This window comes from Lissotriton helveticus, chromosome 3_1 (assembly GCF_964261635.1).
Source record: "Lissotriton helveticus chromosome 3_1, aLisHel1.1, whole genome shotgun sequence".
Taxonomy (NCBI): Eukaryota; Metazoa; Chordata; class Amphibia; order Caudata; family Salamandridae; genus Lissotriton; species Lissotriton helveticus.
Genome location: NC_136061.1, coordinates 1,542,685,174 through 1,542,712,824, shown reverse-complemented (window position 1 = coordinate 1,542,712,824; position 27,651 = coordinate 1,542,685,174). Strand labels below are relative to the sequence as shown.

At 42.6% G+C, this 27,651-nt stretch overlaps 1 protein-coding gene across 2 annotated transcripts in view; it reads right to left on the bottom strand.

The window, feature by feature from the left end:
- Positions 1-27,651, bottom strand: part of LOC144823606 (sodium channel regulatory subunit beta-2-like) — a 167,273-nt gene that overhangs the window by 94,115 nt on the left and 45,507 nt on the right. Inside the window, exon 1 of one of the 2 annotated variants that reach the window (XM_078682259.1) lies at positions 1,532-1,610. The exons of the other annotated variant lie outside the window; for it this stretch is intronic. Coding sequence (XP_078538385.1) covers positions 1,532-1,595 — 64 coding nt within the window. The 5' untranslated portion in view covers positions 1,596-1,610. Of the gene's footprint in view, positions 1-1,531; positions 1,611-27,651 lie in introns of those variants that run through there. 2 annotated transcript variants of the gene reach the window in all.

Sequence of the window (27,651 nt, the reverse complement as noted above, 5' to 3'; positions counted from 1 at the left end):
TAGCTAAACTTAAATCTCTAGTCGCATAATGCAGTCATAGATCTTTCAGTATAAAGTGCATAATGCATAGTGCAAAATATCTTACAATGTGGAAACACACTTAACTATAGGTTAATTTGCATAACCAAATAAAATATATTGCACAAGTTCCATCATAGCAGCTTCAACTATTCATAAAGGGCCTAATTACCAGTCTGGAAGTCTGAAGACTGCAAGACCCGTGTTGGTGTGGCGGTGGCAGTCCAGCCATCGCCGCACTTGCGGTCTAACCGCACTATCATGGCTTGGGCAGTCAGACCGTAATTGAACCGCCGGCTCTGTCAGAGAATTGCAGTTCCCTGGCAGTGGTGCAGCGGTCAGGGGCTATGTAATATGCAGGGGGTGCTGCTGCAGCACCTCCATGCGTATTACAAGTTTCAGGACTGCCAGCTGTTTTATGGAGATCTTTCCTCCATGAAAAGGCTGGTGGTGCTGAAACAGAGGGGGACCTACAGGGCCCCCGTGCCCCTCAGCCTGGGGGTGCATACAGGGGGCCACAACATAGGCGCCCCTGTGTGCTTGCACCCAGGGTCCTGCACAGTATAGACTTTCGATTCCATGCTGTGCAGGAACCCCATGTGGCGTTCCCATTGCAGTGCATCTTTCAAAGGTACCGTCACCTTTGAAAGAAACACGGCAGTAGGACCACAACACTGCCCACCCATCAGACCAGTAAATTAGACATAACCTGGCAGGCGCGCAGTAGCGATCTTCGGCGGAGCTGTGGCACGGCAGTTGGCACCTCCCCAGGGCAAAATCTTAGTTAATGCGGGGGCCCCCCCAAGGCCCTGAGGACAACCACCTCCCCTGGGCAAAAGAAAACAATGCAAGACCACACGGCCCCCCCACCTGGAGCAAATAATGGCCCTGAGGACTGCCACCCCCCAGGGCCGGTTTCTGCAATGCCCCTGGGTGCCCACCCCTGGGACATTGCAGTTTGCTATGGCTTGAGGGGCATTTCCGCTGCCGCCAAGCCATGGCAAACGTTGTTCTGCATTGAGTAAGCGAGAGCATGTAAAATGTTCTAGCTTACTCGCATTAGAGCAGAATTGCTTTTTGACAGAGGGAGCTGCATGCTTAGCAGCCCCCCTCTGTCAAAAAGCAACACCAGTCAGGGACTGTGGGGGCCTTCAAGTGCCTCTGTGGTCCCCAACAGATGAGTGGGTGCACTGGGCGGGATCAGGGCACCCACAGTAGAGGCCTGACCCCGGGAGATGGGGTCTCCAGGGCCAAAATCGGCCAGGGAGAGGTGGCACTGAGACCCCCCACTCCCTTTCTAAAAATAAATAAATAAAAAAGGGGCAGGCCCCAGGGGATGGGGTCCCTAGGGCTGAAATAGGCCCGGGAGAGGGACCACGCACCCCCCTCCCTTTAAATAAGAAATAAAAAGGGGAAAAAAAGGAAAGGCTGGCCCCTGTGGATGGGGTCCCTGGCACTGAAATCAGCCAGGGAAGGGGTGCTAAGCAGCCTCCCTTCCATAAAAATAAAATACCTGGCAACTCGCCGGAGGTCCCTCTCCTTTTCTCCACCACTCCGCAAACGCACTGGTGCTCCATTGGTTGGGGGATGAAGTCCCCTTGCCTCTAGAGGGTCCTTGGGGGTGAACAACCCCTGCTGTTACCTCCAGTAAGTCTCAGACAGTGGGATTTCTAAAAAAGGTTGTCAGAGGCCACGTCCCCTTTCTCCACCACTCTGCAAACCTGCCTCCTGGTGCACTGCTGGTTGGGGGATGAAGTCCCCTTTACTCCAGAGGGACCTTTGGGGCGAAAATGGCCTCCTAGTACCTCCTGTAAGTCCACAGCGGGATTCCTTCAAGCTGGTCGTAGGCCCAGTCCCCTTTCTCCACCAACCTTCAAATGCGACGTCTCCATATAAAATGATAGAAATTCACTGAAAAAAACAGAGGTTACAGGGATGTTATAGTTCATAATTAGCATTTTTTTAAAAACTTAAAAATTCACTCAAAAAAAAAAGGTTCCAGGCACCTTATAGTTAGGAAATGCAGTAAAATAATCCTTAGAAATTCACTAGAAAAACACAAAGGTTAGAGAGACGTTATAGTTGGGCTCAGGCTTCACTCGTACAAAACCAGTCAAATTCAGCAGTTATAGTTAGCTAAGCTAACTGCCAGGCTGGGTCCTCCCTGTACCGGTGACGGGCGTCCTGGGGCCGGTTTCAAGGTTGCACCCCTCATCGGCCAGGCTGGCTTGAGTCCAGCGGTGCAGCGGGCAGGGGACCTACGTCTGGGTATGCCTATCCCACTTAGGGCAAAAAGTACTGAGTCAGCGATTGATGGACGGAGTGCTGAATGAATCAAGCATTCACCCCAGCAAGGAGATCTGGGTTGAATCCATTGTTGTTTTGCTCACAATGCCACCCCGGTTTGGACCCAGCCACCGGTCTTGGCACTGTTCCTCGTGTGAGCAGTCTAGCTCGTGCTGCCGGGTCTTCATTGGACCGAAAACAAGCCTCCTGAGGCCGCATTTGAGGTAACACCTCTCATCAGCCAGGCTAGCTTGAATCCAGTGGCACAGCAAGCACCTGTGTAGGGTGTCTGAGCTATTTCTATAACACACACATACAGAGACAATGAATCATATATGTGTAAATCAGTGTCTAGAAAATTTTACATAAGACAAAGGGGACTTTAAGTTTAGGATTCACATATCATCCATACTGGTCATCATTTTTTAAGAGTGCTTGGTCTGGGGAAGCACAAAGTCAGGATTCAGAATGTAGCACAGTGGTTAGGGTTGACTTCACTAATAAGAAATTATATTGTTTCTACTGTTGCTGGCTTTCAAGGGGACTACATCGTCCAGCTGCCCAGGGCCCCAGGAGGTGGTCTCTGGTGCATCACACACATGGCTCGAATCTGCGCTATAAAGCTCGTCCTCTAGTCTCGCTGCATGGGACCTGGAAATCATCTTGTTGCTACTATTGGTGGCTTTCAAGGGGACTACATGGTCCAGCTGCCTGGGGCCCCAGGAGGCGGTCTTTGATACTTCTCACACCTGGTTTGCATCAGCACCATAAAGCGCGTCCTCTAGTTCCGCCGCGCAGGATGCACCGGGGCAAAGACTGGACCAAGGGCTGGCCCATCTTGAGCCCATCAGCAACAGGAGGAGCAGGGGTAGGCTATCCCCCTTCAATTCATCTTTTGGTGACAGCAAGCTTGGTAGGGACTCAAGGTACCTGGAGACTGGTTTGTGCATTCCATTGAAGTCGTACTGACTGCCCGATTGATCTGTGAGCTATACAAGGTTACGTGTTTGTAACATGGCACTACATACTGCCTAATGAATAACCCTCTGCTGACAATGCCGAAAGAGGGGAGGACTGATGCCGATTGATGGTATTTGGCCCTAATCCACGGGTTAATGTGCTGCCTGGTGACTTTTGGGTCAGTTTGTGGTGCCCCTGCATGCATTTTGTCAGAAGGATATCTTCTTGACCCCTTCAGTTGACCTTGCCGTGAGTGACACTAACAGCTGTCTCAGCTAGTAAATAGTAGTGTGGGCCAAAGTACAACAACCGTGTTCTACACATGAGTTGACCGATTGGGTTCCAATCCACTATCGGACAATGTAAGACATCTGACTTAGCGCAGGGCGCTGCAAAACACAGCAAGACTAGGAGGAACTCTGAGAACCACAACTTGACCAGGTGAAGTCCATCATAAGTGCAGTCACAGCTCCTATACAGGACGCAAAGGGTAAAGACAAAAACCCATCTCCTAGTATTGCTGGCTATTTTAAAAAACACTGCATTGGCTCGGGTACCATTAAATCAAAGCATGGGGACTGAGCAACCGAGGCCAGATGTGTGCATTGTTACTGATTCTTTCTCAGGTCCACCTGTACCATGTAATAACTGATTTTTTTTGCCTTCACTGGAGTCAAATGATGATCCGGCTATTCCTATTACCTCGGATAGTATACTCCCGCAGGCTCATCTGTCTTCTCCTCGAGCCCCACCTTTAGTTGACATGGCCACTTATGTCTCTCTCATTATGGATCTTAAAGCCTAGGCGAGAGAGCTTAAGTCTACGATAGGCTAGCTTTCTGCTAAAATTGACCAAGCTTTGTCCATTAGGGGAACATTATGCCCATCACTGGGTCAATACCGCTGTTAGCAAGTTAACTAAGGAGCCAAAGCAATCCCACATTGCCAACAGGAGGGCTTTCAGCAAGGGCCCATTAGAAGCTTCAAGAGAGTGGCCCCTGAATGATTACAGAGAGAGTCTTTTGAAACCAGCTTATTTGACATAGGCAGTATATGGTAGCTTGCAGGGAAGCAGCCCTTTGGCAAGTTCTTCTGTCCCCTGGGCACTCAATGGCCATAGAAACAGCAACTCACTAGCTACGGTTTCCAATGATAGGGTAAATCAAAGAAGGCAAGCTCACACAATTAGCCCTCCTTTGGCTGGGGTTCATCTGACCATGACTAATGTCCCAAAACTGTCAGGCACGAAAAGTTTTGAAGATGAGGAGTCCATCAAAAATAAAGCTATTCACTGGATAAGGCATGTTAGGGATTGCTGTACAGTTATAAGAGAAGATATTATTAGTGCCAGAAGATGTTCTAATACAGAGATGCCTTAGGAGAGCATTGAGCTGTGCCTAAAGGATAGGTACATTGCTGGCAGTGTGTTGCTTTGGACATCTGGTCCTGTTCACCAAGTAATTCCTGCATTCAGTTTAAGTACATTGGGTTCGGAGTCAGCATGTCCACAGTCACATGGAATCCAGTTGGCTGGCTTGCAGCCCAGTCAGGGTTAGATTCCAGCGATTGATATATGGAAGATCCTGGCACTCTTTTGAATCTCCTATTTTTATCAAAGACTTACCCTACTGTGTGCCTCTGCTCTCGTAAGAATTTTCTTTGTCCAACCCCAGTAGTTTCCACCAGAAGCTCTCCCATAGTTGGGGCAAATCTGAGGGGATCTAGTCCCCTACATGGCACACAATTAGGTAGTCTGTCAACGATAGTAACTGAAAATTTCACATTTCATGGGACATAGGATAATGACAGGATGGGCTTAGATGACCAACCCCTTGTTGATGGTGCATTATCATTACCTGGTGACTTATGTAACTCCTCCCAAGCACAGGAGGCCACTTCACATCCCCTCGCAAATCACACTCCTCTCCAAGAAAACAACAAACTAACTCTATTTGGCCCATTGTGTGCTGGTAACGATTCATTGGAGCCCAAAGTCTCAAGTAGTGTAATTACTGAGGTAAAAGGTATTTCTTAACCACTGGGGAGCTCCCCTGAAACGTACTCACTACCATCGACCTTGGTGGACTCTTGGAATGTGGCGGGACTCAGGGCCAAACTGACGCAACCCCTATGGTGTGAATTTATTGAGAATTACGATATATGGCTTTTCCAAGAAACCTGGTCTACTGACTCGTTATTTTAAATTGGGTTAACTATCATACCAAACTCCAGCCAAGCCGAGCAATTTTGGGAGGCTTGAGGGTGGAATATGAGTGAAGTCCTCCCTAAATTGTAAGATTCGCGAACAAGCAGTTGACTGCCCTGATAAATTAGGAAAATAAGTCAATATGGGGAGGGACCTCAGTATGACTCTTTTTAATATTTACGCATGTGGGGTCAAAGATGGACTTGCTTCTATGACTATACAATCAGATCAGATCAATCAACTTTATTCGGCAATATGCCATCAAAGTACAAGCACTTAAAATCACAATAAAATAGATAAATACAAATTGCATAAATACATATATAGTAAAAATCATTAAAAATAATATAAAACACTTGAAGTAATCATACAGCAATTAATTCCACACCACATGTCTAATTATTTAGACCACGAGGGGTACTAATCAATGAGGTTCTGTTTTAGGTTAAAAGGCCTCATCCTCCACACAGCCAACAAATACCGTGAGACTGCGAATACCACACACCGGCTAGTGTCACATTTCAGAATTCTCAGTGCCGCTCTACACATCCCAAGCCTAGGTTACGGCACAATGGGCAGATGTACAAATTCCTAGGGCCTCGGTAAGCCGGGCAGAAAAATAAAACATGCTCAAGTCATTAACTCGCTAAGAGGAATGAAGCACAATCCTAGAGGACCTCGATTTACACCCCCCCCCCCCACACACACACACACACTCACCTAGCTGTAAAAGAAAGTAGAGGAAGATACCTGTATCTAAATTGCATATAAAGTTTCCTTGCAGCTGCCGGCTTAATAGCATCGAAAAAGTTCTCAAATCATACTTATCTTTATATTGGAGAAAAAACATAGTAAAGGTTCCTTGTGCCTGGGGGTGCAGCAAATTTAGCTTATATTGCCAATAAGCAATCTTTATTTGGGCCTTAGATGTTTCACTTCACTCATAGGGAGCATCCCAAAGGCGATTAAGGCCAAAGTTTGAACGGGTTGCCCTAATATACTTGAGCCACGGAGTATCAATGGCTCCCTCACTACAGAGTATCTCCTGCAACCCTATCTGAAAGGAGCCAGCTCCGGGGTGGGCCAAATCTCTTCCAATAAAGTATGAGCCTTAAGCCAACCACATCTGTTACATTGTTTTGCCCCATGTCTAGCTTTAATGGTAGCAATGGGGTACTAATGGGGAAGACCAATCAACTCTCCCAGGAAACGATTTTCAGCAACTCCCAGGCTAGACACATCCCTGTGCCCCCAGAGCTCTGCTCCATAGAGAGCTGAACCAAGTGCTTGGCAATTGGAGATTTGCAGTGTGGGGGAAATAGGGTGGAAAGGAGAGCCCTTTTGTAGTTCTACAGTACCCCCCAAAATCTGCTCTAGCCTTAATCTGCTCCTAACTATATGCAGTTGCCAGTCAAAATGATCAGTGAGTGTTACTCCCAAGTACAGCTCCAAGTGGGAACGTCTAAGGGCAGGATTAGGGGGGGTGGTGCTGTAGGGGTTAAGTACGATAAACTTTGTTTTTGTGATATTAATGTCTAAGCCTTTAAGACTGCAAACAGAATAAAATCTATTTAGAATACTTTGGAGAACCATGGGGGATTTCTAAATAAGCAGTGTGTCATCTGCAAACAACATGGGCGGGTATCCTGGTATTTGCGAGAGACGGAGCAGCAGAACTAACACAGTCCACAAAAGTTGCTAGGTCATTAATAAAAAGTGAGAAGATGGTTGGGACAAGGAAACTCCCCTGTCTCACTCCCCTTTGGAAAGGAAAAAGCTCAGTCAGTTCACCCATCTGACCACATTTTACTTGAGCAAAAATATTTATGTGTAAACCGCAAACGCATGATCTTATTCAACAAGTAATACAGTGCCCCCAAATCAACCATCACGTGCCATAACTTGGGGTGGGAAACCAGATCAAAAGCTGATCTATGATCAACAAATACTACATAGATCCGTCCCTTCCCCAATAAGACATACTTCCAAAAAAGGAGCTGAAACAGGAGGACCTGATCTAATGTGCTTATCCGTTCTCTGAACCTGGCCTGCAAGGATGATAATATCCAGGTCACAGGAGCCTATTAAGCATAACCCTTGCAAAGAGTTTTTGTGTACAATCAATTAGGCTGATAGGCCTGAAATTGGCTGGGTTGTCCTGAGTTCCCTTTCTATAGATTTAGATCATTTCAGTCCCAGCCCAGGTTGGGGGAATGGGAGCGCCCTTCATTATAGCATTAAAAACAGAGGAAACGGTACAATCCCTTGAGACTAATATGGACAAGCATCTGCCATGCTCGAATTTGACCCTCAATGGGGACTTCAACACCAATTTTTAGTCCCTTGACATGGATGATATCAGACTCGTGGTAGAGGAGGATGAAACATGGGATATTCCCTAGCAGGAGCTTGCCCCAATTAAAAGGTGGACACAGGCTGCCCTCCAACTAAAAGAGCTTACTATTGAAGTGGTTGTCAGGGCCAATAATGGCTAAACTAAATCAGACTCCAAGGGGGCACATACATTTTATAAACACTTTCCTAAGAGTTGTATTGATTATATTTTGGTTGATTTAAGATTGTAAGTGGGCGTGTGAGAGATTGTAAATGGGTGTGTTAGTGGTTTCTAGGCCTCTGACTGGGTGTGTGAGTGGCTGCATGGGTGTCTGACTGGGTGTGTGAGTGGTTTTCTGGGTCACTGAGTGGGTGTGTGAGTGGCTGTGGGGTGTGTGAGTGGATGTGTAAGTGGTTCTCTGAGTGGATCTATCAATGAATGTATCGGTGTGTGACAGCGTGTGTGAATGGCTGTATGGATATGTAACTGGGTGTGTGACTGTCTATGTGTATAGGAGTGGGTGTGTGAGGGTTTTTTAGGTCTCCGAGTGGGTGTCTGAGTGGCTGTATGGGCGTGTGAGTGGTTGTATGGGTATGTAAGTGGGTGTGTGAGTGCCTGAGTGGGTCTGTGAGTGGGTGTGTGAGTGGTTCTCTGAGTGGATGTATCAGTGACTATATGGGTATGTGAGTGGGTGTGTAATGACTGTATGGATGTGTGACTGGGTGTGTGAGTGGTTGTGTGGGTATCTGAGAGAGTGAGTGAGTGGGGCTGTGAGTGGATGTATGTGTTTTCTTAATTGGGGTTTGATTCTTGGATCCAGTGTGGATTCACATGGGGGCCAAGCTGAGTACTGTGGTGGATCCGCGGATCCTCGCGCACGCAAACAAATTTTTTTTCCACAATTTATTCTCCATGAAGGGGTCCCTCACAGACCACTGCATCAGTCCCATGGGGTCAGAGTACCTCAATTCTGACCCTTATATCGTTGAAATAGCTTTATTTCGATACAATTGATATCATAAAAAGTATTACATATACATTAAAACAGTTAAAAAAATAGACATAAAAAAAACATAATTCTGTACAGCACTTTACATATTTAGCTCAATAAAACAGTGTAGAATGCACTCAAACAAGGTAGGATAGTCAATTGAGTCTAATACGCCATGCCCAGCCTAAGAACTTAACCATTGCAATAGCCAACAGGGGACGAGGGTCCGTTTTAAGAATCCCTAAGGCCTCCCTATGCGACCTAGTCCCAAGGTCTCTACAGAGTGGCTTCAGCCATCTACTACGAGGGGCTGCATAGGCCAAGCATTCGAACAGCAGATGGGGAACTGTCTCTAATCTGTGTAAACAACAAGGGCAAAAAGGGGAGGTCTGTGCCGGGACCTTCCAGTTGGCAGTCACAGTTCCCACTGGGAGAACACCTACCCTGAATTTGTAATAAAGGGCCCTATCCCAAGGAACTGTGATAGAGTCCAAATATGGCTCCCGAAAATGTACTTCTTTTACCAAAAGAAATTCTGTCGATGACCTACACAAGTTAGCATCATTTTTTCTGCCCTCAGCCACCCAGGACCAGAATAACTTTTTTAATATTAACTTTGGCGGGGCAGATCTGTTATCCCAATCATCCTCAAGGCCCAAATTAATTAGGAGATGTTTAACTTCCCTTAGCCACTGGATCTTAGCCCAGCCGGGCGATGCAAGAATCTCTTTTAAGCCATCTGCATAGCTGGACAATTCAGGGACTCTCCAGATACGGGCCCATAGGAGAAGCGGACGCAACCTCGCTTGATCACTAATCGAACAAATGCCCATATCTAGTAGAAGAGGAAGAGTTGGAGTATTGTGAGGAAGGGCCATTAGATCTTTGAGAAATTTATTTTCGGAGCGGGCCAGCTGGTCCACGTTCTGTACATCCCATAATTCTGCGCCATAGAGAGCTGCACTAACACCCCGTGCCCTATAGATGTCCAGGGCCGGTGCAATTGGTTTATAGGAGGAGCCACGATGTTTCTTAAGAAGGGCACCTGTCACTCTCTTATGGGACAGCAACATCTTTTGGAGATGGTATTTCCAACTCATGGAGTCGCAGAGACGGATGCCAAGATAGTCGAACTCCTTGACCCTCTCAAGTGGGACTAGATCAAGTGTAGGTGGTTTAACTGATTTCTTTGGGGGATTTAAGACCAGGAACTTCGTCTTCCCCGTGTTTATGACCAGACCTCTCGAATCGCAGAAGGTCTTAAAGCTGTTTAGCAAGCTCTGTAGGCCCACTGGTGTCTTAGAGATCAGGAGGGTGTCATCTGCAAATAAGAGGGTGGGTATTTTCTTACCCGCCAGGGAAGGGGAATCTGCTGGATGTTGTAGCAGATGCTCCACCACTCCGTTGACATATAATGAGAACAGAGTGGGGGCCAAAACACAACCCTGGCGGACACCTCTATTTACAGGGATGCGTGATGTTTTTTGTCCCTGGACTCCCCACCTGATCTGTGCAAAGTTGTCTACATGGAATTTTATCAACATATCCAGCAGGTAAGGGGGAATGCCAAGTGCATCGAGAACACTCCAGAGCTGCTCACGTAGGACCAGGTCAAAGGCAGTCCGTAGATCTATAAATGCCAGGTACAGGCTGCCTTTGCCCAGTACAACCACTTTCCAGAAGAGCATCAGCAGCCGGAGTGCTTGCTCGATCGTCCCCGTGCCAGTTCTAAAACCGGCTTGGAAATCTGACAAAATGTTGTTCTCTTAAACCCACTGCGTGATTCTTGCTAAGACAACCTTGCCTGCCACCTTCTGCGAGCTAACAAGGTGGCTTATGGGGCGATAATTGGCACGGTCGTCCCTGTCCCCTTTCTTAAAGACAGGGACGACCTCTGCTCCCCTCCAAGAGTCTGGTAGGGCCGCACCAGCCAAACCAGCATTCATGACGGAAGCAATAAGTCTCCCCCACTCGACCAAATTGACACGGAGTAGATCCCCTGGGAGGCCATCTGGGCCTGCCGCCTTATTCGGGACCTGGCGCTTAATCGCCCATTCTACTTCTTTGCATGTGAAGTGGAAGTCCTCAGTGGGCTCCAATTTGCCCAAAGCATGCTGACCCACCTCGATAGGCACATGGGCCTCGCTCACTGCATAAAGCTTGGAAAAGTGGTCAAGCCATGCACCCTAAGTTATATTACACGTTATGAGCAAGTCCGTGGGTTTGTCCTTATTTCTTATTAATTTCCAAAAGCCTTTGGAATCCTTCCTAAGGCTAGCTGCCAATAGATCCTACCAAAACAAGTTCTCATGCTCGGCCTTGGCCTTTGCTAAAGTCTTTCTATAGTGACGCCTAGCGAAGCTGATCTGGGCCCCATTCTTGACTTTTACCGCCCATATCAGTTCTTTTTTGGCGACACTACAGGCGTGCGAGAACCAGCCCGTGCTGCGCATCGGTCTACCGTTTGCGCTGCGCCTTGAGCCTGGGGGGTAAGCCACAAAAAGTTCCCCCAACGCGGTGGATGCTTCAAGAAACAAGTTAGGAGCCTCAAGATCACGATCAATGGGTCCTAGTAGGTCTAACCGCGATGCGATGTTGGTCATTATAGATTTGGCCTCCCAGATCTTGGCATCATTTGCCACAAAGGTATTCCATTTTAGCCGTCTGGCACAATTAGAGGGAATTACTTCTTGTGTTGTTTTCCAGACGTGAGGGGTTAGGGCTGAGGGAGCACCCATCATAAGGGAAGACAAGGACAGGGATAGGGGATTGTGGTCACTAACAGGAGACTGCATAACTTCCATATCAGTTAAGTGTGCCCAGAGGCTATAGTTCAATAGAATTAAGTCAATTCGCGAGGAATGACCCACTCTATTGTACGTATGAGCTCCTGACTGGTCTGACTTACTTCTACCATTGGTGGCCCTAAGGCCATGTTCCAGGCAGAGTGCGTTGAAATCGATAGCTTTTTGAGACCAGCTTCTGATAGGGGCCAGTGAGAGGGGTGGAATGCCTCTCCTGGCGTCATCCTCCCAGGTGCCCAATATGTCTTCACTGGCCAGGGGTTCAAATGTGCAGTTGAAATCCCCTGCAAGTATCACTAAAGCGTCGGGCGTACAAGAACTAAGGCCCTCCTCAATACCCGTAGATGACAATGTCGATGTTCCCCCCCTTGCCCCCCTAACATAGTTGTTGAAAACTTCGAGCCTGCTCCCCCCTGTGGCCTTCTAACAGAAATTCTCTGTAGATCCGGTGATTTATTAGCAATCTGCCTAATAGAAAGACCCAACGAGATATTTGCCCAAATAAGGAGGCCACCAGAAGGACGGCCTTTCCCTCCCTGTGATTGTGTTGCGGGAACAAAATAGGTGGTAAAACCCACCTTATGATGTGGTTCCAGACACCAGGTTTCCTGGAATAGGCACAACCCGAAATCTTCAATAAAGGAATTCCAATCGGGTATGTCTATGTTCCGGGCCAGGCCTGCTATATTCCAACTGAGTACTTTCAGAACCTCCCCCTCGGATCTCTTTGGACCCGGCACCTGGTCATTTGCGGGGTGAACCAAAAAAATACTAGGGGTTATGCTAGGAACAGTACTAGAGGACTCAGCTGTGGTCAGGGCAACAGTCTCGGTTCCAGGCGCCGCCACCCAAGAGCAAAATAGCTCTCCCCCCGTGATTGGCAGAGGTGGTGGAATAAGACTGCTGGCCTGAGGTCCCCCACTACTAACGGCCAGTTCGGATGAGGGAAGTTCTGGGGGAATAAATCCCTCTAACTGTAGCCTGCCTGTTACAAACAGCACCCCAGGGAGGAGGTTACCCTTGACATTATCATGAGGTGGAGCTACCTGGCTTGATTTGTTGTTAAGGGGCTCAAGGATTATATCAGCTAGCTGAGATTCGGCAAGTCTACCCTCGTTAAGCGTAACCCTATTTTCTGGCACATTGTATTTTTCGGGGATACATCGAGATTGCACAGCAGTAGGATGCTGTGGGGAGGGGGGTAAGTCTTCAAAAAAAACTGGGCAAGACGCATTGTTAATGAGTCAATCGACATCTTCGAGACAACCAAATCTATTGTAGGTGGGTGCCCCATCCCACCTCCCTTGTGTGCCCTGCCAGCAATCTACTGGATCTCCCCATGCATGATTTCTAGACAAAGGCCAATTCCCCCCATTTTTAGGACGTGGGAGCGGGGGATAAAAATAGGTTAGGGGTCTAGCTACTATGGACGAGTTTCCCCCGTGATCGTTCCATGTGCATATGTAGTGTGCTGTATTGGGGTCATCAAAAGAAACAATTATACAGTCACCTGGAATTGATTTGAAGGAGGTGCCTATCCATGGTACCCTTCGCACCATGAGAATTTTACTTCTCAGGTGGGCGGGTAACGGCCTGTTTTCGTTTAGCCAGTGTGTTACCTTGTTTCTCAGTGACCCGAAGTTTTCCTGCTGGTGGTATGCAATCTCCGGGACACCTGTTAGCACCACTACATAAGGTCTAACGTCCGGGGGGAGGTCGATATAACCCCCGCGATGTTTCTCCTTATGTTTCACCCCCTGTGTCTTTGGATAATAAGACTTTTGTTCTTTAGCCCTTGTGGCTACTGTGGCCTTTGTAACTGGAACAGGTTGTGCAAGCGATTGCTTGGGTAACTCCTTTATGCCATTAATATTATTACTTATAGCAGCCTTGAGACGGGGTTTAGGAATGGGTTTGGTTACAGGGACCAAAGGGGTAGGGACTGCGGTTGTTGGTACGTGGTGGGTTGGGCCAGATCTACTAATCGATTTATGATCAGTTATGCTAAGAGTTGCTAAAGTTAGTATGACCCTTATATCATATATCTACTTTATTCCCCCTCCTCCAGGAACCATGTCCCGATTCACAAAATGGTGGCTGCAACCTTTCTCTCAGGTTGGAGTCAGCCACTCACAGTATTGCTGTTGCTGCGTAGATCTGTGGATCCTCCGCTGCGGATCTACGTCTCTAGATGTACGTAAATCTTTTTTCTTTCATTACTTCAGAACTACTGAACAGATTTGCACCAAATTCCAAAAAGCACTCTTTCTGGACCAAGATCTAGCTTTCTCCCAAATTTGATGTAATTCCGTTTGTTGGTTCAGTCTGTAGTTGTGTCTAAAATCCTTATGGGAAGTTGCATGGGTAAAATTTGCTTTGGAAGCCCCCTCCCTTTTTCTTAGCCACCGCTTGAAGAATTACCCAAAGCTTTCCAGACAGCAGCTGAAGTGACTGGGACACAAGTTTTTAACATTTTGTTAAGATTCATCAAACTGCACCAAAGTTATTAGCAAAACAAAAAGTGCTTTTCTTTTGGAAGGTAGGTCCTAACTATAACTACGTAATATATATATATATATATATATATATCAGCAACCAAAGAGATCCCATAGCCATGGGAGCGCGCTCCACAGTGTGTGCTCTGCCCAGGGGTCGGATCCTGACCCGGATAATTATTTAGAACAAAGGAGGCGGCACAGTCAGAGATCAATTTAAGCCTTATTTATTGCAAGACTTCACCCCACCAACGCGTTTCGGCCTAACTCGGCCTTGCTCACCGTGAGCAAGGCCGAGTTAGGCCGAAACGCGTTGGTGGGGTGAAGTCTTGCAATAAATAAGGCTTAAATTGATCTCTGACTGTGCCGCCTCCTTTGTTCTAAATATATATATATATATATATATTACCTACTGGCGGTCGCCAGTAGGTATATATAGTTAGGATTTTTTCCCTATGGGATTTTTGAAAATTCTATGTCTAATAACTTTGGCGTTTGTGGACGGAATTGGCTGAAATTTTCAGCAAAATGGAACATTTTGTTTCTGAGCAGCCCCTGGAAATTTGGGGGGAGTTGGTCCAGGGGGGGCCGAGAAAAAAGGGGGGTCCCAAAACGTGTTTTTAACATTGAGTTTTCCATAGGGCGGTTAGCCTCACTTTTAGCCCGAACGGCTGAATGGATTTGCACGAAACTTGGCAAAATTGTAGGGACTGGTAGCCCGATGTGCCTTTTGTAGGTCTCAATATATGTGCTGCAGTGGATTTTGAGAAATTAACGTTCAAAAAAAGATATATATCTGTAAGCGCGGACCAGGCAGCGCCCCGGTTCGCGTACTTGACGCGTAACGGAACTTCGCGTAGCGAAGCTGATTGGCTCTCCGGTGTCTGTCAACATTCTAAACAGTCCGGAGCGGCCGCCATCTTGTCTCTCGGTAGGATCGAGAGACAAGAGGAGGCCAAAACAAAGGGGGAAATAACTATAAGGGGGCATAGTAGATCCTCGCTGACCCCCTAGGTTTAATGTGGAGGTTTTAAAGGGGCCCCGCGAAGCAAAAAAAATAAAAAAAAAATTTGTTTTTTTTCGTGGTTAGCGCCCGGTACGCGAACCGGGAAGCGTTCTGGGGAGCGTACCACAATGAAAAATGAATGATAGACTTTTCAAATGCTGTATGTTAATTGATTGTTGGTTTTGTTGATTATTTTTTATTTTTTTTTATTTTTTAAGCTTTTTTTATTGTGTTTCATAATTTATTAAACTTTCTAACATTTCATTGTCAGAAATTTCATAATTATCATGGAATATAGATTGTAGTCTCTGAGGTTGTAAAATGTCCTCATTTGCAAGGAGGTTATCTACTGCTTGTACACATTGCAGTAGTTCTTGGTCCCAAGTTTCATCCATAAATTCAATCTCATTTGGATCAATGATTTCTGTGTTGGACTCTGGAAGGACAATTTCAAATGAAATGTTTTGTTCACTTTCCATTTTCCCTGAAATTTGCATAAAAAAAATATATATTAGTAGAGGTAGGGCACTGTTGGGATTAATTTTAGATAGGCAGTTTTTAACAGAGAATTTATCTTTGGGCAGTGTATAGTATCAGAGTGGAAGTAGGAATATAAAAAAGTGTATCTAAATTTATAAGTACTACAGAGGGATAGTATATAACTAACAGAAAAAGTTTGCCATATTAACTTAAAGTGCACAATATACTTCAGTTTTAAAAATAACAACTTACCTTTAAAAAGAAGTTGAAGTTATTAATGAAAATCCTATTGAAATGTACACCAGGAAGTAGTAGTCCAAATGGCTGTGTTTCCTTCTCTTCCTTTATATATATTCGGGTACATAACCAATCAAATGTCAGGTAAAAAAAGTAGAAAATGAAAGTAACATTTTAATTGGTTGTCAATTCCAACATTTCAGATGTGTTTTGTGAAGTAATTTACCTCACGGTATTTAGAGAGGTCTACAGGCTAAATGGCTAAATGGAATTCCAATCAAATTTGTGAAAATGGTAGGGATTGGTATGTAGTATGAGCTAATCTATATTTGGTGAAATTGTCTCAAGTGGCTTTTCTGTGAACTACTTTCCCACCTTTTTTGATGGTGCGCTTCCCAGGGAGCGACCCGGTACGCGAACCGTTGAGCGCCCCGGTTCGCGTACCTTAAGCGTTCCGGGAGTCCACCATTTTGTGTTTCGGTCGAATTAAGATACAAGATGGAGGGCAAATAATGTTCAGAATGGGTAGAAGGGGGCACGGTAGAGTTATCTTGACCCCCTAGGTTTTCTGAGGGTGGCTGAGGAGGTTTATATGTGCGAAAAAAAAACATTTTTTTAAAAAATTTCGCGAGGTTAGCTCCCGGTACGCGTACCGGGTAGCGCCCCAGGGAGTGTACTTTGTTGAAAATTAGTGAAAAAAGTTAGAGTAAAATAATAATTGTGAGTGATTAGATGTAGGGTAGCTCTGAGAAGAGCTTTTGGGTTTATGGTACATTTAGGTACTTATAAGTAGGTACCAATGCACATTTTTAAATTCAGAGTGAAAATTCTGTTGCCCTCATCTGAGAAGTGAACTCCATCTCCTCTGTAGATATCTTGCATGTAGTAACGCAAGTTATTGTTGTACAGGGAGCCCATTCCATGGTCTCTCATGTAAGCTGAAACAGATTTGTTTACATGCTTCCTCGACTTCTCAATTTGTGGACAAAATTGGTTTGACCACCTCCATTTCTGTCTTTGGCATATATTTGAATATACCAAGGCAGTCTGAGGAAAAAGTGCCATTAATTGCTCAAAGGTGTCCTTTAAAAGCATTTCCAGACCTACACCAGTCAAAGTGCCCAAGTCATTACCTCCACAGTGCACAATTAACAGGTCAGGTTTTGGCAAATGCATAAAGGTTTTCACTAATGGTATCAATTGGTGACATTTTAATCCTCTGTGGCCAAACCACTTAATTTCCACATCTTGTAAATTGAGGTTAGGTAAATTCCTGCTTTCAACGTACCTTTGAGCCCAGTGAATATAACTATGACCAACAATCCAGACAGAAAACATGGTGAGAGAAGGTTCTCCTGCAGTCAGATGAAGTGTGGCAATGAAATGGCAGTTGAAAAAATGAGAGTTTGAAATGAAAAAAACTGTGGAGTTTCTGTGTTCATGAAGCAGTAACAGTGATTGGTGGATTTTGATTGATGAAAACAGAAAGTTAGGGTGTACAGATGTGTTGTTTGAAAGATGTATTTTGAGTGGTCAATAAAAAATCATTAAATGAAAGAAAGCACTGGATATGCAGGTGCACTGAGAGTTCAGAGTTCAATTGCAACATTGTTGTGTGAACTTGCAAACACCAGAGTTTCTCCAAGAGGTGGTTGCTATGGAAAATAGGCAGAAAGGGCAGAGGGGGAAGGGTTTTCATTTGAAAAAAAGTGAGGGAAGAGTTTTGATTGGGTGACATGAGAAATATGTGTGAAGAATTACAGCATTTCTGTGCTTTTGATAGCTGCAGACTCTGGAGTGCATACCTTTTGCTCTGCTGAAGACAAATTGGTGTGTTTCTTAGACTGTTTTCAAACTCAAAGTATTTGCTAAGGTGAGAAAATATTTCTTTACTTTAGATAGAGAATAGTGTGCTTTAAGGAGAAAATTATGATTTATGTGGCGCAAATTGCTTGTAAATATGCTCTCACATGTACATGGAAAATTTTGATTTTGAATGTTTGTGTTACATAGCCATGTTAAAAGTGACCCAACCATGCTGGAAAGCCAATCAAAAAATGATTTCATGTGTTTTAATGACATTTTAAGTCATTTTCTGATGTGCAGTGTTTAGAAATTATGATTTGAAAATCGTTTTTGTGGAAAAGGAATTGTTTTTAAATTCATGACAAGGATATAATGGTGTATGGTTCTTTATAAGGCAATTGACTGTCCCTGATGTTATTTTTCTCATTTTAGTGTAAGACCTTTCTCTGTGGCGCAAATTGCTTGTAAATATGCTCTCACATGTGCATGGAAAATTTAGATTTTGAATGTTTGTGTTAAATAGCCATGTTAAAAGTGACCAAACCATGCTGGGAAGGCAATCAAAAAACGCTTTCATGTATTTTAATGACATTTTAAGTCATTTTCCCATGTGCAGTGTTTAGAAATTATGATTTTAAAATCGTTTTTGGGGAAAAGGAATTGTTTATAAAATCATGACAAGGACATAATGGTGTATGGTTCTTTATAAGGCAATTGACTGTTCATGATGTTATTTTTCTCATTTTAGTGTAAGACCTTTCTCTGTGGCGCAAATTGCTTGTAAATATGCTCTTACATGTGCATGGAAAATTTTAATTTTGAATGTTTGTGTTACATAGCCATGATAAAAGTGACCCAACCATGCAGGAAAGCCAATCAAAAAACGCTTTCATGTGTTTCAATGACATTTTAAGTCATTTTCTCATGTGCAGTGTTTTGAAATTATGATTTGAAAATCGTTTTTGGGAAAAAGGAATTGTTTTTAAATTCATGAGAAGGACATAATGGTGTATGGTTCTTTATAAGGCAATTGACTGTCCCTGATGTTATTTTTCCCATTTTAATGTAAGACCTTTCTTTGTGGCGCAAATTGCTTGTAAATATGCTCCCACCTGTGCATGGAAAATTTTGATTTTGAATGTTTGTGTTACATAGCCATGTTAAAAGTGACCCTACCATGCAGGAAAGCCAATCAAAAAACGCTTTTATGTGTCTTAAGGACAATTTAAGTAATTTTCCCATGTGTAGTGTTTTGAAGTTATGATTTGAAAATCGTTGTTGAGGTAAAGGAATGTTGTTAAAATTTATGTGCGCCATATGCCCCCAAATTTCTTTTTTAGGGTTGCAGCAGGGTGTTCTTGAGACACCCCTGCACCTTTGGAATAAATTCCTAATTTGTGATGAGCAAATTGTTAATCGCAAATTGCACCTTCATTTATATGAGCCTCCTAGCCCATGGAAATGAATGGGTAATTTGCAATTAGCAATTTTCTCAAAGCAAATTTGGAATGGTAAAGAATCGCTATTTATTCCTTAAAATTCGCTTTTTTGGAAATGCAAAATAGTTATATGATACATATGGCGGTTGATGTCTAACAAGATAAGAAGCTTACGGATACATTTATGATGACTGGCGCAATGAAGTAGAAATCACTTACTTCATTGGTAGGCCTTTACAATAAATTATCTCCTCTGTATTCTTCATCAAGCGTAACTTTAATCTGCAATCCTGAGTAGGCCTCACCTTAAACAAACCTCTGGATAGGCCACATCTTATTGTCATCCTGAATTAATCATTTAAAATGCTAGGGACAGATTTATGATAGGTGTATACCTCTTTTGTGCCACTTAGAAAACATTGTCCATGGGGAAATGACTTAAAATGTCCTTAAGACACATGAATGTGTTATTTTAAAACGTTTGCAATTTTTTTGGGTCACTTTCAACATGGCTATGTGTCTGAAACAGTCAAAATCTAAATTTGCAATGCACAGGTGGGAGCATATTTACAAGGAATGTGCTTCATGGGGAAAGGTCTTATAATGTAATATGGGAAAAATGACATTAGAGATACTGAAATGCCTTATAGAGAAGCATACACCATTATGTCCTTGTCATAAATTTGCAAACCATTACTTTTTCCCAAAAACGATTTTCAAATTATATTTTGAAAACACTGCACATGTGGAAATTACTTAAAATGTCAATAATTCAAAATTTGTGATTCCTTAAATGCAATGTATCAAAAAAAAAATATGTAAAAAATGATATTAAGGATTTGGAAACTACCACCAACTTCTAGTTTGTGGTAATTTGCGAATTCTTTTCAAAAAGCATTTTTTTCAACAAAAAAAAAGGTCCCATATGACGCCCATACATGCCATTAGGGCATGTAGGTGTGCCATGTGCTCCCAAATTTCTTTTTCAGGGGTGCAGCAGGGTGTTCTTGAGATACCCCTGCACGCTTGAAAAAAATCCTATTTTGTGATGAGCTAATTGCTAATCACAAATTGCAACATTAATTCCTATGAGCCTCCTAGCCCATGGAAATGAATGGGTAATTTGCAATTAGCAATTTGCTCATTGCAAATTAGGAATAGTAAAGAATTGCTATTTATTCCTTAAAATTTGCTATTTAGGAAATGCAAAATAGTTTGATGGTACATATGGTGGTTCATCTGTAACAAGATAAGAAGCTTAGGGATACATTTATGATGACTGGCGCAATAAAGTGCACATTACTTACTTCATTGGTAGTCCTTTATATGTATTATCTCCTCTGTATTCTTCATCAAGCGTAACTTTAATCTGCAATCCTGAGTAGGCCTCACCTTAAACAAACCTCTGGATAGGACACACTTTATTGTCATCCTGGATTAATCATTTAAAATGCTAGGGATAGATTTATGATAGGTGTATGCCTTTTTTCTGCCACTGTGCGTCACTTTTATGATGCAGCGGTGGTGCATAATATTTGCTATGAGGTGACAACATTAAAAATTGATGCATTTAGGCAGATATGTCATGGTGTAAAAAAAAAACGTACCACATAAAACCCAATCAGCAGTAATGCAAAAGATGCACCATGTCGCAAGACAGGCCTCACTTGGGGCCATATGTATCAAGCTAATTAGCATTTGCAAAGATCAAAATTCTATGAATTTCGGCCTTTGCGAATGTTAATTAGACAAATGGTATGTATCAAACAACTTTGATGCAAAATAAGGAGTAGCAAAATTTGCTATTCCTTATTTTGCGATTGCACTGAAGCATTTGTAAATTTTGTGACTACTTAAATGCAATGTATCAAACAAAAACTATGTAAAAAATGACATTAAGGATTTGGAAACTATTGTGGTAAATTAGTGGTAATTTGTGAATTCTTTTCAAAAAGCTTTTTTTCAAAAAAACAAAAGGTGCCATATGACGCCAACACATGCCCTTAAGGCATGTATGTGTGCCATATGCCCCTAAATTTGTTTTTCAGGGGTGCAGCAGGTGTTCTTGAGACACCCCTGCACCCTTGGAAAAATTCCTACTTTGTGATGAGCAAATTGCTAATCGCAAATTAAACCTTCATTCATATTAGCCTCCTAGGCCATGGAAATGAATGGGTAACTTGCAATTAGCAATTTGCTCATCGCAAATTAGGAATGGTAAAGAATCGCTATTTATTCCTTAAAATTCGCTATTTAGAAAATGTAAAATATTTTGATGATACATATGGCAGTTCATCTGTAACAAGATAAGAAGCTTAGGGATAGATTTATGATGAGTGGCGCATCACCAGGGATGTGACAGTCATCCTGCGCCACTGTTCCGCCACCCATGTTGTGCTGCATTTACAATGCGGCGCAGCATGGGGCAAAAACGGCACAGATGCGTGACGCATCTGTGCCGTAAAGGTGGCGCATTGCTGGAGTTGTATCGCAAGTGCGATGCAGCTCCAGCAAGGCTCAGGGGTGCCCCATCTCTACAATGCTGCGTCAAGACCTATGCCAGCTTCAAGCAGGCGCAGGGTTTTGACGCAGCTTTCTCCTATCTGATTGTAAGTAGTGTGTTATGTTTTTGATCACTATTACTGATTTACTGTTTGATAATAATGTTTATTAACATTTTTTATTATATTTTTCCTCAGATTCAACTGCAGATCATTTCAAGATTTCAATATGCCTACAATACTAAGACAGATAAAGGCTGCAAAACGTCAAAGACAGCAGGAGAAAAAAAAAACGCAGCAGTCCTCTAACAAAAAGATTTCTCAAGCCACGAAGAAAGCACCGGGTAAGAGCTCTAAATATTTCATAAGAAATATTTGTAATAAAAAAAATATTACTACAGAAAATGTTTCAATCCATAACACGAGAAGTAAATCAAATGGAAAGAAAAGGACAAATGAAAATGTTACTGCTAGAGCAAGAGATAAATCTGTGCATGATAGTAGAAGGAAACAACAGTTTAGGGAGATTCGTAAACGAATGTTCCGTAACAGGATAATTGGCAATTTGTTAAAAAATATTAAGAAAGGTCAACAGAAACTAGTTTTTTATAAGAGAAAAAAAAAAGTTGAGAAAGTTATTGATCAGGCATTTGAAATTAAACGTAAGTTATTTATTTTGATAATCAATAGAATTAGGAAGCTAAACAAGGCAATTTTTGATTTCAAAAGAAATAGTAGATGGAAGAGAATAGTTAATCGTAGTAATTTTTGTGAAGTTTTTTCTGGAGAATGGATACATAGTTCAAGCTGTGAGGCATTTTTTAATGAAGAGAGTTATTTCCAGGATAATGATTTGGTGCATGCAGTTGACATCAGTGGTCGTGCTTATGAAGTGAAAGATGGTTGTCCAGTTGAAAAAGAAAAACTTTTGACAACAGAGGCAGAAGAGTTGTTAGGTAATGAGGTTTTAGGAAGACGTGCTAAGGGTCCTGTGTACACCTGGAAGTGTAGTAGTATTTGCAGTGTGCGACAGGATTCCATCAATTTGCTTTGTGATTTTGTACGGTCATTTAACAAAAAAAGTTTGAAGCAGAAAATGAGGTTGTTGCAAGAATTAGATCCTTGCAGAGTAAGAGAAGTGACAGGTTTGCATGGTCATTCACTGGCTTGTCTTTCCAGGAGAGTATGCCAGAGTGTTTTTCATCATTTCAGGATGCTAGCAGTGCATCATAACAAAGTGAGGAAGTTAGTTAGAATGTTGTATTATGCTAAGAGTCCAGCAATTATGCTGAAACAATTATGCGCTGCTCTTTTGCATGGTTCTGAAATAGATGTGAAGAATATATGTGAAGAAATTGAGTTTTGTTACTTTGGAAGTAAAGAGGAGAATGTTGAAATTGAGCAAGAAGTAGAGGGTCATTTGGAAGATAGTGTACATGTTTCCAGTACAGATAATTTCCAGAGGGAAATTGCGACGTTTGACATGAAATCAAGTGAGAGGCCTAATTTCACTTGTGTGTGTTGTAGACGCACTTATTATAAGAATCAGACTAAGTTAGTGGATTTATATGCAAAAAGTGAAAGGGAAAATAATAGTGAATGGAAGGATTTTGCAACATACTTGATGGTAGAAAATTGTTTTGATTTGGGATTGGATCAACGTGTGTGTACTTATTGTTGTAACAAATTAAAACAAAACCAGATGCCTGCTAGAGCAGTTCATAATAATCTGGAATTGGTTGAGATTCCTTCTGAATTGAAGGACTTAAATACTTATGAATCTATTTTGATTCAAAGTATCCATCCCTTTCAGGCTATTGTAAGAATGGAGCCAAAGACAGGGAAATTGCCTCCATCAGATTTACAGAGAGGATTAAAGGGAAGAGTTGTTTATTTGCCTCTAGATTTCAAGAAAAACATTAACACAATTGGAGTAGAAAAAGTGGAAGAGGAACCTCTGGTTATCTTAGTTAATGGGGTTCCGACAAAGAATAAGAAAATATGGCAAGATTTATTAGATGTTAGGAAAGTTAAAAAGGCAACATTGTATTTGAAAAAAAATAATAAATACTATAAGAATGTATATGTTGCAGAAGAGGAAGTAAGTGAGGAAGAGGATAGCGATTTGTGTGCTGGTCAAATTGAGAAAGTAGAACCCTCTACTAGTGAGGAAATATATGAACATTATAGTGTTCATCCTTTGCATTCGAAGGAAGTCATGGGGAATGCTATTGAGTTGTTTCAAATGAAACAAGCCAAAGGGAGTCCCATTAGTGTTTGGGAGGAAAGTTTGGAAGCTCGGTGTTTCCCACAGCTTTTTCCAACAGGTCAGGGAGGAAGATATGATGAGCGACCTCATCAAATTCCTGCTTCTGAATACCGGACTTTGCGATTGTATGCAGGAGATGCTAGGTTTCGACAATGCATTCCTTATTTGTTTCATCTCCTGTTTGAAAGCGATCTGTCTGGACTGTCATATGCAGTGAACCACATCTTGAAAAGTGGTATACACATGCAAAACATCTCGGCAAGTGATTTTATGGATAAAGTGAATGTCCAAGATAGTATTTTGGATTCTCACCTGATTAATCTCATGGCGTGTCAGCGTGGTACTAATGAGTACTGGTACCGTCGTCATGGTGATTTAAAATGTATGCTGAGGAACTTAGGTACTCCCACATGGTTCCTCACTCTGAGTTGTGCCGAGTATGGCTGGGAAGACTTACTTCAATTTCTACGAGAGGCAAATGCTAACGTAGAAAACATCGAATTCAAGACACCCGGAGAACTGTGCTCTTTGGATCCAGTCAATGTATGTAGGTACTTCAATCATAGATTTGAAGCTATGATGTCTTTCATCATGAATAAGAAGAATCCACCTCTTGGAGAGGTGTTGGATTTCTTCTGGAGAAAGGAGTACCAAGCAAGAGGTGCTCCTCATATACATATGTTGCTGTGGATCAAGGATGCACCTAAATTTGGAACGGATCCAGAAGACTCAGTGATGAGTTTCATCCAACAGTATTCTACGTGTGCTGTTCCAAACGCAAAGGAGAAGAAAAGCCTAAGAGAAAAAGTTCTGCGTTTCCAAAGCCATCGATGTGGAAAGTACTGCCGTCGTAAATTCCGAAACAAAGACAAGTTCTACACCAAATGTCGTTTCGGCTTTCCACGACCGGTGATTTCTAAAGGAAGAGTAAACAGTTTGATGTCTTCGCTGCGACATAATGTGATGAAGAAATCACCTAAAAACACTTACAATTTGAAGAGGAACGAAGAGTCCAAGTACATCAACGACTACAACCCGGTGATTTTGTCCATGTGGAATGCTAACATGGATATACAGTTTGTGGCTGATAACTGTATGGCTGTGGCTCGGTATGTGACGTCTTACATCACCAAAAAAGAGAAGACAGAATTGAAGGATATGTGGGAGGACATTTCCCATGAAAAGAGCCTCAGCAAGAAGTTGTACAGTTTCAGTCTGAAGATGTTGTCGCATCGAGAAATCGGAGCGTACGAATGTTCTGACCGGTTGTCTTCAGCAAGTCTCTATGCCAAGTCCAGGAGTATCGTTTGGGCGAGTCTTGGTCTTGCTGCAACGCGTAATCGAGTTCTCAAACCTGTGCGGGAAATTGAGTATTTGGCGGAAAAGGAGCCAAACAGTACCGACATTTTGAAGACAAACATGTTGGATACATATTATCCAAATCGAAGCAGTCACCTAGAGAATGTTTGTCTGTATGAGGTTCTGCAAAATTACATGTTCAAGAGGAACATCAAAGAAGATACTGAGAAAGGAGTGTATGCTGTAATAGGAAGTGAGGGATGTCTGGTCAAGCAAAGAAAATGCCACTTGATAAACCATCGAAAATTGAGTGGCGAATCTCCTGAAAAAAAGGAGTTTTTCTATTTAGCACTTTTGCAACTTTTCAAGCCTTGGCGTGCAGAAGAGGAACTGCTTGGAGATTTCCTCTGTTACGAAGACTCTTTCAATGCCGCCAAGGAGACCATAGAATGTCCTGCTTTTCCCAAATATGTAGAAATGTTGAATGCGGAAATTGAGCAGGAAGCAACGATTGCAGCCGAGATTGCCAGAGACAGTTCTCAGGACAGTCAGAGTTCTGCTTCATTGAGTCAGGATCCACTAGGAGGACCTCTTATTGAAAATGAAGCTGCCACTGCTATGAATGAAGTGGAAAGAGCCATGGCACATGCTCAAGAGGATGCGGTTAACTTAGAAGAGTTGGAAAGGCAACTCAACGTTGAGCAGAGGAAAATATATGACGAAGTTACCATGCAAATTGATCATGGATTAAGTCATGATAAGAAAGAGTGCTCATGTACGTCGTTGAAGCCTGTCCGACTGTACGTGAGTGGAGAAGCGGGAACTGGAAAAAGTTTCCTCATTAAAGCAATTTCATGCTATTTGCAGGAAAGGACAGAGTCATCGCTGTCTTGTGTTGTCACTGCTCCAACTGGACTGGCAGCACATAATATTAAAGGGATTACTTTACATCGTTTACTGATGCTGCCAGTGGAGCATGACAACAAATTAGAATATCACAAGCTATCTGGAGATGCTTGTTTTGAAGTTTCAAGAATCTTGAGGAAAATGAAACTTCTTATCATTGACGAAGTAAGCATGGTTTCCAATGTCATGCTTGCCTTTGTGCATTTGAGGATGCAAGAAGTTCTCAAAACAGAGTATGATGTGTTATTTGGTGGCAAACACATCATTGTTTTCGGAGATCTTCTGCAGCTGACACCAGTGAAAGGGCAACCTGTGTTCAAAATGCTCACGCATGAAGATACCAGGAAGTGCCTAGGCAGCATTGGCAACGTCAATATATGGTTAAACTTCAATTATGCTGAACTGCATGAAAATATGCGTCAGGCGAAGGATGAAGTTTACAAGACTATTCTACAAGATGTTAGAATTGGAAAAGTGACCGAGCATGGGAAAGAAGCTTTACATGCACGATTACTGTCAAATTTATATCCAGAACAAGATGTTGTGCCTGAGAATATTTTTCAGAAAATTACTGATAAGAAATCTGGAATATGTTTGATGCCAACTCTTGCAGAATGTGCCAAATTTAACAACAAAATGTTGCATTTAGAAAAGCAAGAGATTGTGAAAGTGGAAGCTATTGATAGAGTAGAGCATATGGGATCAACAATTATTTTGTCTGAGAATCTGAAAACAAAATTGGATTCATTAGAGAAGAGTATATCTAAAACTGCAGGTTTTGAAAAGACTCTGAATGTGTGCTTGAACTGCCGTATAATTTTAAGAAGGAATTTACATGTTGAAAGAGGTCTGGTAAATGGATCAATGGGTAATGTTGTTGATTTTGTGAAATACAGAAATAAAGATGGAATTGAATTTTTAAAAATTAAATTTGATGGCATTGAGGAAGTACAGCTAATTGCTCGTTGTTCTGCTAGATTTTTGCTTGTAAAAGACTTATATGTTCGCCGTAAGCAGTTCCCTGTTTGCTTGGCATATGCGGTGACAATTCATAAATCGCAAGGTTTAAGTGTAGACCGTGCATTGGTGAATATTGGCAGTTCTGTGTTCAAGGAGGGTATGGCATATGTGGCATTGTCACGAGTTAGAACTTTATCGGGATTGTACTTGATTGAGTGTGATGTCAGAAACATTTGTGCAGATCTAGATTGTGTTAAGGAATACAATAGGTTAAGAAGAGAGTATGCGCCACATTTGCCTCAGTTTCCTTTGTTTGAGAAACGTCTGGTAGGCCGGAAACGAAGAAATGAGAACAATACTGGGGAGGTTGTAGCAAAAAGACAAAAAGTGAATGAACCTAAAATTACAAGCAGAAACAAAGAGGATTCTGTTGAAGATGTTGTTGGTTTTCAGTTTGAAAACAGTTCTGGTGTCAACTGCTATGCTAATGTAGTAATTAATGTTTTGTTTTCTCTAAAAAATGTAAAAGAAGAGATTGTGGTCAATTCTGATCAAAGATTTTGCAGTTTGTTAAATTCTGTGTTAGAGAAATGTACCACTGATAGAAGAAACATAGAAAGTGTGTCTGAAATTAGAAATCTGTTAGATAGATG